At 41.3% G+C, this 12,515-nt stretch overlaps 1 protein-coding gene across 1 annotated transcript; it reads right to left on the minus strand.

The window, feature by feature from the left end:
- Positions 1-4,553: 4,553 nt before the first annotated feature.
- LOC115143880 (histone H1.0-B-like) lies at positions 4,554-5,973 on the minus strand. Its single transcript, XM_029684316.2, has one exon. The coding sequence runs from the start codon at positions 5,736-5,738 to the stop codon at positions 5,142-5,144; it is 597 nt and encodes a 198-aa protein (XP_029540176.1). The 5' UTR covers positions 5,739-5,973; the 3' UTR covers positions 4,554-5,141.
- Between the last annotated feature and the right edge of the window lie 6,542 nt (positions 5,974-12,515).

Raw genomic sequence — 12,515 nt, forward strand, 5'->3', positions numbered from 1 at the left:
TGACCCCTCCTGTCTCAGCCTCCAGTATTTATGCTGCAGTAGTTTATGTGTCGGGGGGCTAGGGTAAGTTTGTTATATCTGGAGTACTTCTCTTGTCCTATTTGGTGTTCTTTTTTTAATCTAAGTGTGCGTTCTCTAATTCTCTCCTCTCTTTCTTTCTCTCTCTCTCTGAGGACCTGAGCCCTAGGACCATGCCCCAGGACTACCTGACATGATGACTCCTTGCTGTCCCCAGTCCACCTGGCCATGCTGCTGCTCCAGTTTCAACTGACCTGAGCCCTAGGACCATGTCCCAGGACTACCTGACATGATGACTCCTTGCTGTCCCCAGTCCACCTGGCCATGCTGCTGCTTCAGTTTCAACTGTTCTGCCTTACTATTATTCGACCATGCTGGTCATTTATGAACATTTGAACATCTTGGCCATGTTCTGTTATAATCTCCACCCGGCAAAGCCAGAAGAGGACTGGCCACCCCACATAGCCTGGTTCCTCTCTAGGTTTCTTCCTAGGTTTTGGCCTTTCTAGGGAGTTTTTCCTAGCCACCGTGCTTCTACACCTGCATTGCTTGCTGTTTGGGGTTTCAGGCTGGGTTTCTGTACAGCACTTTGAGATATCAGCTGATGTACAAAGGGCTATATAAATAAATTTGATTTCATTTTGATTTGATTTGATCAGGAGTCTGTTCTTCAATGTTTTTTACTCTTTTATTTTCCTCTCCCTCCCTTTTATCTTACCCACATCCTCTTTCTCTTTACCACACCCCATTTCTCTTCATCCACAGATATCTATGTCTTATCTGTAGCAACACTACATGAACAGCAGTATTCCCTGTGTGGTGGTGGCCGCCAAGGCAGACCTTCCCGAGGTGAGACAACTCCACGGGTTGACCCCAGAAGAGTTCTGCTACAAACACCGGCTGCCAATGCCACTCCCCTTTTCCGGCCTGTCCCTGGACTCCACCAGCAAGAACATTTACACCAAGCTGGCCTGGGCCGCCATGTTCCCGTACGTATTAGTACACGTATTAGTACACTGACTGTCATTGATTACTTTGTCGTCGTTCCCCCACAGACACCTGAACGACTCCGACATGAGCAACACCTCCTTCTGGCTGAGAGTGACGCCAGGCGCAGCAGTAGTCACAGTCCTAGGCTTCGCCATCTACAGAGCTTTCGCCCGACAGAAATAACTGGGTTCCTGACTGGAGCCCCACCCACCCTCTTTTTCCCTCAACCCCAATCTCCAGACCAGCCTTCAAAAACCAACACTCCAGACCAACCGACTAAACAAACTAGCCATCAAGACAAACTAGCCATCTAGACCTGACAGACAAAACTCATCCAATTTACTTCATCGTTATTCGTACACCAACCACCCCGTCCCTCTCCTCATCTTTATTCTGCTATTCCCGACTCCTCCAGATAGTCAGGTCCTCTTCACTGACTAGTTACACTAGTCAAAATAGAGGCTTGTGACCATTTCTTTCGCCCTCTTCTGACCTCCTACCTTGCTTGCTCTGCCTTATGGTGTCAAATTCCAGGCTAAGGCGGTACACTCCCTGTGCTCAATGCAATGATTCCCCCAAGAGCTGCTACAAATATATGGGTGCTTTATCAAATCAGGATATGCAAAATACAAGGAAGTTACATCATTTCAAACCCAAGACATTTCCACATGCATCCACAAGGTGTTCAGGAGGAAAATGCATAGATATATTTAATTTTTAATATGCAGTATTTCCTAAGGAAAAGATAATGAATCCAAAATGAGATGGGAATTTAGAAAAACATATCAAACTTCAGAAAGACTGGTGTTGTTTACAAACCAAAGAGCAACATGGCAAATTCATACAGTTCGTATCACGAACCTGGGGGGAGTGACGACAGAGGGTCCGAATGCATCTGTCAAGCAACCCCAAACCTTAAAGCACCAGCTATGGAGGAACATGCTGCAAGGATCGTAACCGAGCAACAGACACTCTAGCTCAATACTGGGAAGTTGCTGGAAGTCCCAAAAGGAGCCCCGCGAAACTTGTCTTCCCACTGAACAAGCCACTGAGATAGACTTTCAGACCTGATTTGCCTAATTCAAAAGCCTCCATGTTACAGACAGTAGCGGTAAAATACATGCTATCACTCCTTTAGGTTCTGCTATACTAGGGTTGTGGGTGAAACGAACGAAATCAATTTATTACTGTACAGGTTTTTTTTTATTTTTAGGTTTGTTCTCTGATAGCACCAGTGGTGGCTTGCCAGATAAGAATTGTGGAGGAAGCAATGTCTTGTTGTGCATGAAGAGAAGTGATTATATTGTATCAGATTGATGAAAAAGCCACATCCTAAATCAGTAGTGTTAAAACATCCAAATTATTTTGCTGTCATTCTTATTTCATGATATTAAATCTAAATCCTTCCCCGTGCAAATGAACACTCCAAATGATCATTCAAAGCAAAATGTCTGCCTCGTCTTATCTTTTACGTGCATTCACCACAAATTGGAATTTAGGCCCCAAATTGTATTTCTGCTAAATCAGCCATGAATTGAGTGTGTGTGTGTGTGTGTGTGTGTGTGTGTGTGTGTGTGTGTGTGTGCATGTTCATTTGCATGCGTGCATAAATTAATGCGTGTCAAGATTTTGATTGTATGACTTAATTTGCCATTTTTTTTCCAACAAAAAAAGAAAGAAAAATTGGGATTGTTGACCCTTTTGCCAAACATGTATCCATGACTGTCATATTGGGGATATTTGTGTGTGTGCACACACTGGTGCTTTGTGTTCAATGTGTGCTAAATTATCAAATAGATTGTGTGCAAAACTCTACACAATTGTACAAGTTTGACATAAAGATGTTAGATGATCTGGCCTAACATAATGGTTATGCTTTCTTGTAAGGATACTGAATGTATCACAGAACTCATTTTTGATAAGTTCTGAGAGGCCCTCTACTTATTATTATATTTTTTGTGCTCTTTTGCACTTGAGCATTCAGCGTCACCTGGATTTAATTAGGGCACTTTGCAGGTATACTATACCGGCATTTCACTATATTGTGACCAAAAAATATTTAACAAAGTGACAAACACAAAGCTTTTAAAACATATTTTATAGTTCAAATGGACTTCTGTCTTGACTCCAGTGCATGTTTGACATTTTGGACTGCTGAATGCAAAATAGCTGTTGCTATAGGTGACAAATGGAACTCTTAGGCTCGGTCAACTCTTACCTGTCACCAACCAAGACTGCTTCCCTTTTTTTACAAGCAGTAAGTGGAATAACTGAAATATTGATGTTCAAAGTTAAGACGTAATAGAAAATAAATGTTCTGGTGAATTTTCACCGGAGACTTACCCGTGTTTTACCAAAATGGTTCAGACTTTCTGTTTACACCTACACAGCCCAGCTCCAGTGTCTCACTAGGCCCATGACCTCAGTGGACCTGATCTGACTTGGGGCCAAGGCCAGGTCACTGATAGTTTTCAGATGTTATTTACAAAACAAATGGCCATATGTGAACATGGGTTAACATCTTCTCACAAAGCAACTGTCTTGATGATGCAGCGGATGTTGATTCTGCTTGCCCCAGGGCTTTAGTGTCACATTCCTGATGGAAACGCCATTTCCTGAAAAATTACACTAAAGCTGACATTAACATAATCTCTGTCGACTCGACTAACTAGTGTGGGGTGAGACTCAGTTGGAAATGCCCATTGGACTACTTTGAAGAAAAGGGCATTTGTATATTCCTGTCCTTTTAAGGTTTCTAACTGCTGCCCTGTAAACCGCTTCAACAACATGGTGGGATAGAAAATACAGAGTGCAACCAGGAGATGGAGGTATCGAGTTTGAGTTAACTTCAGGAAGGAACATTTGTTTTCTTTAGGGGTGGCTTCCTCTCCTTTTCCAATTCCCATCTGCACTGTATAGTAGGACAGAAAAAAAGCTGAAAACAAATGCTCAACAAAGAATGTTGCTTCACCTATTGCTCAGAGCTATGTCCAGTCATCAGTATAGAGAAAAATGACTGAGCTCCTCAGTTCCTGGCCTTTAGATAGGGTCCTTGGGCTTGTTTCAGGATTTAGAAAATGTACATTCTTCAAAGATTGAGAACATAAAGAATTAGAAAGTCTAATTTATTAACAACACTACTTAATACTTCATTCTTAATACTGTCATATTTGTTGGTAATTGATCGGTATATGTCTAAAACCTTAATAGCCTAATCAGTTTGTGTAAGTAGAGTGTTGGTTGATGTCTTAAATGTGATGCCCTATATGTTGTCAATTCAATAAGAAAAAAAGCCTTGAAGTGGGCATATTCTAGGACCATCTTATTTAATCATATGGGCTATGGTATTGTTAGGGCTAATCTAGACAATAGTTTCAGTCAGGTCACATAAACGGCATATAATCCATTCTTGATATTACCAGTCGTTCTTTCTTTCCTCAATAGCCTTCAATTACTTTATCTGTACATTTCATTCAAATTAGGCTTGAGAACTGCATTTGCAGACGTGTATGCCATGCCTAAAATGTGACTAATAAATTGACATATTTAGAAGATGAGAAAAGTTTATTGTATTACAGTATAAACAGTTTCAAAAGTGATGCAATACATAGTCTGCAGTTCATTACAAATAGACTGAATTAATGGAACATGGCATGGTTGGTTTACAAAAAGTAGCATAGAGTCCACATTTGGAGCCATACCATCACTTGAAAATCTTGCTGAAGTCCATGCCTACACAGTTCTTCTATACGTTGTGTAGCTCAACAATGCTCGCTATTGAAACAAGTGTATTTTCAGAATGACCTCGTGCACAGAGAACAAGAACTATTCACTTGTTCCAATAGCCTAATCAATAATAATTCCTGATTAGTGTCACATACATTTTCTAACAGGTCCATATGCCTCAGGTTTCCAAGGTTCAGAGAGGAATAATAAATAGTAGCCTAACAATTAATGCTGTTACAAAAAAAATGTTTTAATTCCAGATCCACTTTTTACAGCATCATATAGTGCAATGGAGTGGAAAACGATCTGTAAAAACGGTTCAATTCGCATGAGACCATACAAAAATAATATGACATATACAGAAACATTTCCTCAAAGTATTTACAAGTCTCTCTGTAATGTCCATTTTACTTTTTCTTTGTGGCTTTCTTGGCTGCTGCCTTGGGTTTGGGTTTTGCAGCTTTGGCCTTCTTGGGCTTGGCTGCCCTGGCTGGCTTTGCCACCTTGGCTTTCTTTACTACTTTCTTGGGCTTTGGTGCCGCTTTCTTCGGGGACTTTTTCACTTTCTTCACTGACACTTTCGCTTTCTTGGCTTTTGCTGGTGATTTGGCCACCTTCTTGGGCTTTGCTACCTTCTTGGGCTTGGCGACTTTCACAGGCGACTTCTTTGGTTTCACAACGGCTTTAGCTTTAGGCGCCGTTTTGGTGTCCTCTGCTTTAGCCAGTTTGAAGGAGCCTGACGCGCCGATGCCTTTGGTGTGGCGCAGGACCCCGCCACTCACCATCCTCTTCAGAGACAGCTTAATCTGGGAATCGGCATTGTCTCCCACCTTGTAGTGGCTCTTGATGTACTTCTGGACAGATTGTCTGGACGCACCTCCACGGCTTTTGTCTGCCTGGACGGCCGCCATAATCATATCCGAGTATTTCGGGTGTGAAGCAGCTTTCTTGGGTGCCTTCGCCTTTTTAGCTTTTGGGGCTGGAGCTGCCACCGTCTCTGCCATTGTTGACTCTTAAAATTGGTTGAATATGCAGGTTCAGTTCGAGTATTCCCGGCAAACGTCTGTCACAGAGCGTCACACGTTTCTAAATTAATATTTCCAAACGTATAATATTCCAGAAAAGGTCCTGGTTTGTGAGAACGCAAAGCTTATAATAAAAAAAAGTTGTGAGTACTATATGTTTGACACACACGATGGAGCGTCACAGCTGATTGTCTCTTAATGTATATTATTCTACAAGCGCTCCTCTGACTTTATGAAGCCTAAGCGCGGACGTGATTGAGAACACCAACGGCCAGCAGCTGATCCAGCAGGCTCCATGGAACTCGCGCAGTCCCGTTTGTGTTTCTTCATCCTCGAACTCTTGCAAAATTTTAAAAGTCTGGCATTGCATATGTGTACAAAACCGCATGGTTTGAAAGTAGACAATTGGGGCTTCACTGTCATATAAATGTTTTTATATAATTCGCTGACCGACAAACTTTTATTTCCCGAAAACCTACCCGAAGCACAGCGCGTTGTGATCAATTTTGCAGAATTCCTATTAAATTGACCCAAACAGACGGAACCGAATAGAAAAATGACAAATGCATAATGAAGACGAATCAATACTTTAACGAATGCACATGGGTTGACCGATGCAAAAGCTAGTTTTTGCTTTTAATACACCGAAATAATTGTCGAACTAACACAGCCCGGCCATTGACTTTGAGTGACGTGGTTGAGATTATTTAGTGTTAAACCTCCTATAAATTAAATGACATACTATCTGATGTATGGATAAAGCATCTGTTGTTAATATAGATTTATCTGGGATTTAGTGGAATGGTTACGTTTAATTTATTTGATGTTTTAAGGCGGAATGAGAAATAAACAAACGGGCACTATTGCTCCACACGACTGTGCTCCTTTTGTCAGGAAAGTTGACAACACCTCCAAAGATCTGGTTCTCTGATAATAATTCACGAAATCTGTCAATTTTCATAAAATAATCATGATTGTCTGATATTTGATGGGGTATTCGCTCAAGTGTGAGTGCGACAACTATCTATATTAAACCACCCATCATTTAACATAGGGCGCATTGATGACATTCTTTTGTTCATTGGCTGGTAGGCAATAGGAGAGCCGACTGAACGACATGACTAATTTACATGTGGATCATCACATATTTCCCATGGCTATACACGTATAGTGCGCAGTGATATAGTCTACATTTGTTACAACAGGAAACATTCCAATTGGTTGTTTTTATTTTAGATTTTCATCTGATATATTTCCCCTGTAGCCTAAACGCCATCTTGGATCCCTTAGTCAATCTCCTACTACTTTGTTTGTTCATTTTCTGCTATAAGGGCTTTATGACTGTTTACAATCAATTAATTTTGACCTGTTATTTTCATTATTCTGAATTTCACATCATAGACACTTTGCAGTTAATCCATAACGTCGCATAACACTGTCAAAAAGGTTTAGGCTAGCAGGTGATGTTTCCAGTATGAACAATTACTCAAGTCGTAGAATATCTAGTTGTGCCAAAATGCTGCTAGTGTAGGCTATGTTCTATGTCATTTGAAAATGTTTTTGGAATACCCTGCACAGAGGGGCCAAGGCTATGCAGTTTTGCTGTATATGCGCTCCCTCCTTCTCCCCCCTTCTGACCCGCTCGTTCTTTCCTTCTCCCTCTCCCTGATGAGTAGCCTATGTATGTGAGAGTATGAGTAAGTGAGTGCTCATGAGGGGACGCGCTAAATGAACGAATGAATGCGCGCGCACTGTCGTTCGGTAATTTGTTGAACATTCCTGTTCACTGTCTTGTTGACGAGTGCCAGCAATTTGAGAGCAGAAGTGGTCGACCTCTTTCATGGCCTTCTTAATCGATATGTGTTTATTTCTTTTCATTATGGTCACAGAACACTTAAACGTGTCGGGAGAATGGTAGTTCTTCAGTCAGTGGTTATGCCTATGTGGTTTAGTTCTGAAAACAGCACCCACACGCACTTCTCGCACCAGCAGACCACTCCCTCCCTTCACCGACAGAGGGACGTCTTTAACAATGGGCGGCCCGTTGTTAGGTCAACAGAATCCATCGCATTTTTTCTGTTGATTATCTTAACACTGTAATGGCGGTACTGAATCAGCAGTCAATGCGCCAACGGTAGGATTTTAGAACCAATTAATTGCCCCATGGCAACTGTAAATATGCCTTTACATGAATCTGTGTAGCTTAACAACAGGAAGTCCATTTGTAACACCTCGCAATCATTGCATAATAGTGCCATACTTCGGTCTTTGCTCCCGTTTCTGTGTCAGTTGTGATTGTAAGATAGTTCATTTACAAATATTAATTAATATAGGTGATGATTGTTAGAATTATCGAATTATTAATAATAAGTACATTATTAGCTATTATTAATTATTATTATCAATGCTTATTATTGCAGGTGTATGCTTTACTTCCAGACATCAACCACTTTTGCAGACAGTGCAGCCTACTGAAAAAACACAATTGACTCGTTATTCAGCATTTCATATATGATAACTTCCTGACATGCCCATATACTGTATATACATTGAACAGAAATATAAATGCAACATGCAACAATTTCAAATATTTTACTGAGTTACAGTTCATATGAAGAAATCAGTCAATTTAAATAAATGCATTACGCTCTAATCTATGGATTTAACATGACTGGGAAAACAGATATGCATCAGTTGGTCACATATACCTCAAAAAAGGTAGGGGTGTGGATCAGAAAACCAGTCAGTATCTGGTGTGACCACCATTTGCCTCATGCAGCATGACACAGCTCCTTCGCATAGATTTGTGGCCTGTGGAATATTGTCCCACTCCTCTTCAATGGCTGTGCAAAGTTGCTGGATATTGGCAGGAAGTGGAACACGCTGTCGTACACTGCAATCCAGAGCATCCCACACATGCTCAATGTGTGACATGTCTGGTGTGTATGCAGGCCATGAAAAAACTGGGAGTTTTTCAGCTTCCAGGAATTGTGTACAGATCCTTGTAACATGGGGCTGTTCATTATCATGCTGAAACATGAGGCAAATTCTCTAAAACAACATTGAAGCCATCTTATGTTAGAGAAATTAACATTCAATTATCTGGCAACAGCTCTGGTGGACATTCCTGCAGTCAGCATGCCAATTGCACGCGTCCTCAAAACTTGAGACATCTATGGCATTGTGTTGTGTGACAGGAATAGCATTTCAAGAAACTGATTAAACAGCATGATCTTTACACAGGTGCATCTTGTGCTGGGGACAATAAAAGGCCACTCTTAAATGTGCAGTTTTGTCAGGTGGATGGATTATCTTGGCAAAGGAGAAATGCTCACTAACAGGGATGTAACACATTTGTGCACACAATTTTAGGGAAATAAGCTTTTTGTACATTTCTGGGATATTTTCTTCAGCTCATGAAACAGGGGACCAACACGTTAAATGTTGTGTTTTTGTTCAGTGTAATAGCGACATAATGCAGTGCCTGCATGTTCTTAAAATAAAGTTCACACTACTTTAAGAAGTAGGTAAGTGAGGTCTAAATTTGCACATAAAGGCCTACTTCAATATATATGTCCGAAATACTTTGTCTTAGTTAAGTCTAAATTCATCCCTTTGCCAACTAGTAATTTTAGCTTTTTAAAACCTCTCTGGTCCTGGCATGCAGAATTATGGGAAAAGTTGTTCTCCATGTTGCTCAAAACTTGTGCGTTTATTCTGGATTGTTGCTATGGGACCATTGTCTTGGAGTCCAAAGCAAATACAGCAAAGGATCTATGTAGAGTACTTCTTTCTCTCTATGAAAAGCTTGCCATCTGAAACCCTCTTAACTGCAGATACTGTGTAGGAGTCCTGCAGATTAAATGAGTACAGATGAAAGTGTAGATTGAATTAACCATTTACTGAATGTTGCTGAAGGTGCAAGGGGTGTATGAGGGTCTGGTTTGGGTTCAGGGGCTGTATGATGGTTGAGAGTTGATGTTATGGTGTCCTCTTTGTTACATTATTGAGTGTATTTCAAACTGTATGTATTAGAAGAGGTGTCCATCTTGTTGATCCAGGCAGAGACAGCAACCAATGCTGTTGTGACCCGCCCCCATACACTGGGAAACTATTTTGTTGTAATGTTTTGTCCATAAACAGTTGTAGTGTGTTCACTCACACACATGCCGTTTAGTGTGTGTTCCCTTTGACAGTTGAGACAACACATGGTTGTGTGTCTGTATGAGCAGGTGACGGAGAACAAGTGCTCTGCTGACTGCAGCACAACACTCAAACACACACGCAATGCCACACAATGAGGAGAGTGTCCGACTGAGCCAACAGAAGCACAGTGGTTCGTGGCCCACGCCAAGTCTCTCTTTGAAACGCCCTACCCTCCTTCTCCATAACTTCGCCGTCTCCCCCTGAGCTCAGTGTTTAGATCAGCTTATTATTGCCACTGTGACAGCTGTGACCCCCTCCTCTCCTGACAGCCCCCTCATTGGACATCATCTGAGATGCACCTGTGTGCCTTCAGTCAAAGCCAACAGACTTTGTCTGATCAAGGCTATTATAGGCTATGCCTTTGATACATATTAAGGGTATAACCATTAACTTACTCTTTATTGCATTTGAGTTGATATCGGTCACCAGAAGTATGTTTGTTTAATTTCAGTTTAATGCTTAAATTGACTGTATTAGGACTGCTTTCAATTTGATCACATGCTGTAGCCATTCTATCGTGGTCCTCTGATGGTATCACGATTTGACGAAAAGCCTTTAATCCTTTCATCACTCGGCAGGCTTCTTTTTTCTGTCTAGGGCAGCTTACATCTTAGCATACATTTTAGCAATAAATCATGGGCATTAAAAAAATTAGGCTACATGTTCTCCAGCTCTCAGTAAATGAATGCAGTATAGTTGTGTGGCAGAATGGTCTATTGTTTTTTTAGACCAGCAGCAGCTGTCCAATACTTTTTTAAAGATGATCATGTAGATGAAGCCTCTTTTCTCCTCTGATTCGGTGTCAAGGTTAGATATTTTGGTCATATTTCACTAGAGCTCGAGGGATTATAAAACCATTATAACCATTATAATTATTTTATAAACCTGTAGTTATATACAGAGCCTAACAATGTCATGATGTGTGAGCATTGGTTAAGGTTCATACATGAAGCTTGTTTGGTGACTGACAGGCTCACGACAGGTTTGAAATTGTCATTGATTTGTTTTCTTTCAAATACTTGAGGTGCACTTGATTCATATACTGTAGCTTCCTGATGTAACGGAACCAATGGGAAAAGCCCAACTCCACCCATGCACCTCAGGTATTTGAAGGAAAACAAATACTGTTTGGTTTCCGGACTTTTCCTTACAGTTGGTCCTTGACTTGAACCCTTTTCACCAACAGATGGCAGCAGCCCCCTAATAGGGGCACAAGAACAGTAATTTACCCTTAGCCTACATTTGCTTACAGTACAGCCTAGGGTTCCTTTGCCACCTATATTATTTTCACCTGGGCAGTCCGGTTTTCAATCTTGTGCCAGACGGAAGATGTGAGATAAACCAGTGTCTGGTTTTAGATAGGCGGCTCTATTTTCAGCTGGCGGAAAACTAGCCCAATTTTAAAAAACGCAATTTCAACCTTTTAAAGCCAGCACTCTGCTGTTTTCCAACACGTGCACCAGGATTTGTAATGTAGGCTACCTGTTTTATATGAGCTGGCTTGCGCCGAGGTGGGAGGGGTGGCAATATCTGAGGTGTGTCCTTAAAAACGTGCGCCAAAGTGCCAATTTCAGACAGCACTGGTGGGGATATTTAAGACCAACCAAAAGCTGATCTTAGCAGTAACGGTTGGAACGAGGTTGGTTATGTTATGACATGGATTTTGACAGCAGAAGCTCAGCCTATCCAACTGCGATGCACAGTGCCCATGTGCACACCGAACAAGAAATTTGCTTTTGGTGCCAGTAAACATAATATTTAGAAACATAAAATACTTGTTTTTTCCCATTTAGTTTCATTTGATATTAAACCATCAATAGTCTCCCCTCCTCTCAGTGAGAGGAATGCATGGCCAAGTACTTAAGATACAGGGTTTGAAATAGATCTTAACCACCAAATCTTTATTAAAATATCAAGTTTGGGAGCAGCAAAACAGTGAGCTGACATCCTCTTTTTATCTATGCATTGTAGAGTCTACATTGTTTTATCCAGCTCCCATTTGTTTTGCATAAAACCCCTCCAAAAGCTGTGTCTATATGCCCATCATAAAACGTAATTAGAAGTTATTTTCCTGTAACAATTGATTGTCTAACGTTTCATATGATTAAAAACCAAGCCCTCCGTAGGCTACTCTTGAAGATGATGTATGCTTGATCTGGAGGCGATATCAAGCTTCATGCTGCAACGCCTTGCGCCCCCACCATTTTTTTTAACAATGTGGAGGGCTCAGTATAGCTCCTTATACCTCTGCATTGATATGATTGGTGGACAGTATGTGGGCAGGGCCTGCATATGGGCGGGCCTTAGGTGGCATGGCCCGCCCTACCAAACCTCGGTTGAATTCCAAACACTTAAGACACACCCTATCCCCTCAGCCCTCAAATTAAGTGGACACTTCTGATGACGTTCATGATGTCTGACGAGCATACACTTGCAGGGTAATGGGCGAAGGAGGAATGATTTTTAAATGGAACGCCCATACCCAGAAATTCATCACTCGTTCATCCCTCGATGATTGTGTTTTCAGCCACCGGTAGCTTGTGGGTCCTT

Source organism: Oncorhynchus nerka, linkage group LG16 (genome assembly GCF_034236695.1).
Source record: "Oncorhynchus nerka isolate Pitt River linkage group LG16, Oner_Uvic_2.0, whole genome shotgun sequence".
NCBI lineage: Eukaryota > Metazoa > Chordata > Actinopteri > Salmoniformes > Salmonidae > Oncorhynchus > Oncorhynchus nerka.

Coding starts and splice junctions, on each gene's coding strand:
- LOC115143880 (XM_029684316.2), bottom strand. CDS start 5,738: ATGGCAGAGACGGTGGCAGCTCCAGCCCCAAAAGCTAAAAAGGCGAAG.